At 42.7% G+C, this 6,000-nt stretch overlaps 1 protein-coding gene across 3 annotated transcripts in view; it reads left to right on the forward strand.

Moving 5' to 3' along the window:
* Positions 1–6,000, forward strand: part of LOC118400438 (uncharacterized protein KIAA1671-like) — a 30,782-nt gene that overhangs the window by 13,939 nt on the left and 10,843 nt on the right. The window contains exon 1 of one of the 3 annotated variants that reach the window (XM_035797316.2): positions 3,967–5,374. The exons of the other annotated variants lie outside the window; for them this stretch is intronic. Within the exon in view, the coding sequence (XP_035653209.1) occupies positions 5,060–5,374 (315 nt within the window). The 5' untranslated portion in view covers positions 3,967–5,059. Of the gene's footprint in view, positions 1–3,966; positions 5,375–6,000 lie in introns of those variants that run through there. 3 annotated transcript variants of the gene reach the window in all.

Consider the following 6,000-nt stretch of genomic DNA (forward strand, 5'->3'; position numbering starts at 1 on the left):
TCAAGGTGTGTCATTGTGTAATGATACTGACATGCCCTGAAACCAGAACCTATTCACTACCTACCCTGCCTGCTACCTAGATAACCATAGGTACAAATAGGTGTTGGTTCAAGGGGTGTGTAGTTATACACAGACTCTCTATATCTCTTACACACACACACACACACACACACACACACACACACACACACACACACACACACACACACACACACACACACACACACACACACACACACACACACACACACACAACACACACACACACACATGCACACGGACTTGCACAAGCACACAAAAATACACATACGATACAAATACACCCGGGTACATACACTAACAGACAATGACAATGCCTACTTGGTCTTGGTGATATTTCATTCACTTCTTGTGGTTTTCTACTGAATGGGAAGTTGTCATTGAGCAATAACTTATTGTGGCTCTCTGCTGCCCCCATTCAGTACAGAGACAGTATTACAAAACACTTTGGGATATTTGACAGAATTTAGAACTTGAGTATAAGTAAATACGAAAGTGTTTCTTTAATGAGGAAATTCCCTTCGGCAATATAGCTAAGTAGTCCCAAATATCCCCACTTTGTGTGTGGGCGTGCCTGCTTGCTTTCGTGTGTGAGCGAGAAATAGAAAGTAACCGAGATCGAGACATTTTACTTCCCTTCCATCACTATTGCAGTCTTTGTCTTCCTTTAATTTGACCTTCACTCAATGTATTTCTCTACTAGAAAAGGGTTTTATATACAATGATTGGCCCATAGTACCAATTATATTGTCTTATGAAATTTTGATTGTTGGTCTGTTTAAATTAATGAGTATTTTAGTTTCAGGTCTTTTGTTGTGATCTAAAAACAATAAATAAAACGTATATATAAAAATAAAAGGGTTGTATACAAGGAGGGAATTAGAATAGCCATATCTCCTCTTTTAGCTGTTTGACATAGATATGAAAAGGGACATTGGGAGATACAGGAAGGATAGGCAAGACTAAGGGTGATGTATAAAGGAGGAAGACAGAGAGAGATGATATTATGTACCGATACATAGGGATAAACTGATGAAGAAGTGTTAACATAGAAATGCCTGAGGCTTCTATGGGTGAGTGATCTCTTCTGCTCATAGAAGAACTAATAGCTATATTGTATATTGAAAACTGTCACACTTGTGTTCATTGTGAAAGAGAACTAGAGAAGTCAGGGCAGTTAGCATGGCTAAATAGGAAGGTATCTCTTTAGAGCCACACTGTGTACACCACAAATAGTGTAGCTTTACTGTAGAATATCAATCTCGTTCTACTCGCTGAGAAGAGCATGAAATCACCACTAAAAAAGTCAAGCTATTCCACGCACATTGGCAGGACTAAGAGGTAGCAGCTAACAACATGCTGTAATATTTTGATCATGCAAACACTGCAAAATCTGCATTTTAATTGGGGGTTTATTGACAGATGCAGATGAGGACAATTTAGATCTACGCAATTAGTTAGTTTTTTTACTCATTTTTTATTTTCAGTTTCATAAAAGCAGATGAATATAGACACATACTACTTATACTACTACATGCAGATGGGTACAGTTCATGGTACATGGTAAAATAAGTGAAACTATATTAGGTGGTATATTAACATAACAGAAATCATAAAACATTTCCAGACTGAGATAATCATTATTATAAAGAAATAGAGCAATAGAAAAAGACACCTAAACCCACACACAAAAAAGTACAAATACAAAACAAAATGTGGGGAGGAGCTTTATTTCATGCCACTAATAGTCTCATCACTGGGCTCCATCTTTGAATAAATGTAGGTCTTTATAATCTAAGTGAATGTGTTATTTCTTCCCTCTCATACAGCTCCCAAACCATTTGCAGACACAAGTTATATGTTGGGGCGGTTGAGTTTTAACCAAGACCTAGGCAATGTTTTCAACATACATTATATGGAGACAGCTCCTGTTTCTTTGGTTTGACACAACAACAGCATTTATGTGTAGCAAACATGCTGTTCAGTTTCAATGTTACATTTCTGTAGGCTGACAGGACTTTCCAATAAGTCAAATTCTAAGTAATCTCCCTTCAACAGGAATGCACGTTTCCTGTTGGTGTGTGTCTTTTTTTTCTGCCTTACTTACTCACTCTATAGTACTATATCGTGTTTACATGAAGGTACACTCAGAGAAGATAGAGAAAGCAAGACATTTCACAGGCTCCTTTTTTTCTGGTTGGTGTGTGGCAAATGAACTAAGTAGACCAGATCCAGCTGCTGTCTGAATAGGTATAAAGCCAAGCTTGGTGATTTACTGCCACCTGCAATCATGGATTTTTTTTCTCAGGAGTATAATTCATTGTCTGATCCATCCTGCTGACTTGGATGGGATTATGTCTTCTTTTCATTAACCCATCAGAAGTCCCACCCAGGTGACTACTTCAACACGGTGAAAGTCCTCAATGGCGCAGCCCATGCTGATATAGCTTTTGTGGCACGTGAGCCATCTATCCAAGTTTATGTTTTCCTTATATTTAGCTTACTTCCTCAATTCACTTTCATTTGAATGAGTGAGTTACCATTTAGTCCAGTAGATGGTGCTAAATAACCAAACTATATTTACTTGTACAAAACCTGAAGTTACCTTTCAGTGAGTCCAATTATATTTACTTCCCATCGTGGCAATCCCTCACTCATTTCACTGGTTTCATGCAGATTTGAAAAGTTAATAATGGGCATTGTCAAAGGAGGACAGAAATTGTGTTACTGTGTGTGTGTGTGCGTGTGTGTTACTAGTGAGTACAACTATTGTTAGTGGCTGTTCCACTGGATGTCATAAGGTGTATGCACCAATTTGTAAGTCGCTCTGGATAAGAGCGTCTGCTAAATGACTTAAATGTAAATGTAAATGTATTTACAAGCATTTCGCTATCTCACAATAGCACCTGCTAACCATGTGTATATGACCAATACATTTTATTTGATTAGATAATCCCCCAATCAATGCTCAATATGTATATGATGTAATTCATCAATAGAAAACTAAACAACACATCTGTGAAGCTAAAACAGTCTTTCCCATTTCATATTAAGGTGAATCAGGGTCTCCAGTAAGAGCTAGAGGGAGAAAGGCTATTTCTGGTCTGAGAGAGCAGTGTCAGTGTGTTGTCAGTGTGTTTGCTCTCCAAACACAGGCTGATCAGCCAACCATCAGGGCTGTTCAGACTGACTGACTGACTGATTGACTGACTGGTTGACTGACTGACAGACAGATTGACTGATTGATAGATGGACAGTATGTAGTAGTGGAAAGTTGCATGCATAACTTAATAAGATATTAGAATCCTGCCCTCACCCTCCATCCATCAACGCTGTTCAACAACCCCACTTCTCTCATGATAGCAATTCATAAATACCATACATGGTACGACAAGCTAGATCTGTCTCTCTGTCTCTCTCTCTCCGTCCCTTGTCACCCCTCCCTTTGCTGAGAGAGTGCCTCTCTCGCTCTCTCTCTCTCTCTCTCTCTCTCTCTCTCTCTCTCTCTCTCTCTCTCTCTCTCTCTCTCTCTCTCTCTCTCTCTCTCTCTCTCTCTCTCTCTCTCTCTCTCTCTCTCTCTCTCTTTCTCCCTCTCCCTCTCCCTCTCCCTCTCTCACACACACACACGCACACAAACATGGACACACAGACACACAGTGAAAGCACTACGGCTAGAGGTAGGGCTCATCGACTGCCAGGAAAGTTCCTCTTCTATTTTCCTCTTCCCCCGTTTTCTTTCTCTCTCGCTCCTTCAACCTCACACACTCTCTCCACATACCTCTGTCTCTCTCCCTGTTTCTCTCTCTCAATCTGTCTCTCTCCCTGTTCCTCTCTCACTCACTCAGTCTCTCTCTCTGTCTCACTCTGTTTCTCTCTCTCTCTCTCTCTCTCTCTCTCTCTCTCTCTCTCTCTCTCTCTCTCTCTCTCTCTCCAAGCCTGAAAAATGTAGATTTTGACTCCGGCACCTGCCCTTACCTACAGCGCAGAGAAAGGGAGAGACGGAGGCAACAGCAGAGCAGCACCTTGGTCCAGCCTCACCTTCCTTCCTTCCTAACACAGAGCCCAGCTTTGATTGTTGTTCTCTGAGAACGTTCACCCAACTCTGTGGAGATAAAAACAGAGAATTAAGCTCAACTCACCTGATTGTGCATGAATGGATGCAAGGAGAAGTCAAGATTCCCATCTGGTTTTCCCATTTTTCTAAAAGAAATGGAAGGAAGGGTCTGAGAGAACCTGGGAGTTCCGGGGTCTTTAACTGCGGGAGAGACAGACAGGTTTGGTTTGTGAACGAGGGAATGTGCCAGAGCAAGAGAGAAAGAGAGAGAGAAAGAGACTTAATATATAAAGAACATGCAAGAGCTTAAGTGGTTGTACATAGATGAAGAGTAGATATAGGCTAGGTAGTCCATCTGGCTGGCTGGGTTTGACATTGAACGTGAACAATACAATAAGGAAAATAGTCTATCAGCTGCAACAGGAGTCATAGATTGATATCTTACAGTGTGTTTTCACTTTCAGACGGTTTCTTAGTGTTTGACAGAGTCTAGTTGTCAATGTGTGTGCTCAGGTTTGCCTAGTCCCATCCATTGTGGTCGGCCAGTTCACATGATTGGCAGGGCTAAACAGGAGGAGTTGTTTCAGTAAGTGGGAGTGAGGTGTACACAGAAGCATGCTTTGAACCTAAATTGGACTTTGATTAACTCAAAGTGGACTGGTTACTGTGTATACAGAAGTACACCTTGAACCTAAATTGGACTTTGATTAACTCAAACTGGACTGGTTACTGTGGACCTTCCGTGAGGAGGACATGTTCTATCACTGCCATCTTTGACCTTTGTCCTCTGAAACCAGGAAGTAAATCAAACACAGCCAGGGAAGGAGGACTTCTCAACCCCCACACCCCAAACCTTAATCCAACCCAAAAAAGTATTGACCCTTGGTTAGCACATTCCGCTGGTTTCCATATTAACCCGGTCACCCCTGTGACCACTCAGCATTATCACGGTGGTAGCCAATAGACATGCAGAACCTGGGCAGTAAACTGTCCTCCGCCCAGGTCCAGGTCTCTAGCTGGGTGGGCAGCGTGCGTCGTTCCCTACAGGAGGCACTGAACGTAGTCTGGAAAAATTATGATGAAGAGGATGAGGTGGTGAAAGAAGATCAAGAGAAGGAGAAGGTAGAGGAGGAGGAGGGAGAAGGTGGGGACGGGAGGTTCCAGAGGGCCGTGTCTCCACTGCGTAGCTTTGCCTCCCAGAGCCGGCGATCCCTGAGGTTGTTCTCGGTCCGGAGTCGCCAGCGGATCAAGCTAAGTAGACGGGCAGCAGACACCAGCGCTGTAAGAGAACTCGTCTGAACAACGTCATTATCTGCTCTTGAACCAAAGTTCTACTTAGCCAAACAGCTTAATTCCCTAAATAGTCTGTAGGGCCACTACCACTTCTTTCTCCCCCTCCATCTCTCCAACACGTTTCTACCTCTTCCTGCTTATTCCTATCCTTCTTCTCGCCCCTCAGAGGCTTGTGTAGGCCTATGGTGTGCGTGCGCGCCATGCTTATCAGTGTGCATTTCCCTCTGCCAGTGGTGTGAATGAGAGTATGGGGAAAGTGACAGGAGGCCTGAGGGAAAGAGATAAGATCCATGGAAACACTGTAGCGTGTGTGCTTGTGTGTGTGTCTCTGTGTGTGTTTGTGTTTAACTGTGTGTGTGTGTCTGTGTGTGTTTGTGTTTAACTGTGTCAGTGTGTGTGTGTGTGTGTGTGTGTGTGTGTGTGTGTGTGTGTGTGTGTGTGTGTGTGTGTGTGTGTGTGTGTGTGTGTGTGTGTGTGTGTGTGTGTGTGTGTGTGTGTGTGTGTGTCTGTGGGCATGCATGTGTGTGCGTATGCTCCTTGCTATGAATTTCTGCTCATGCTAACCTCACACACCTCACAAGGCCCATGTTTTCGTGTCCATGTATAGTCTTTCT

The sequence above is a fragment of the Oncorhynchus keta genome, chromosome 21 (genome assembly GCF_023373465.1).
Source record: "Oncorhynchus keta strain PuntledgeMale-10-30-2019 chromosome 21, Oket_V2, whole genome shotgun sequence".
Classification (NCBI taxonomy): Eukaryota; Metazoa; Chordata; class Actinopteri; order Salmoniformes; family Salmonidae; genus Oncorhynchus; species Oncorhynchus keta.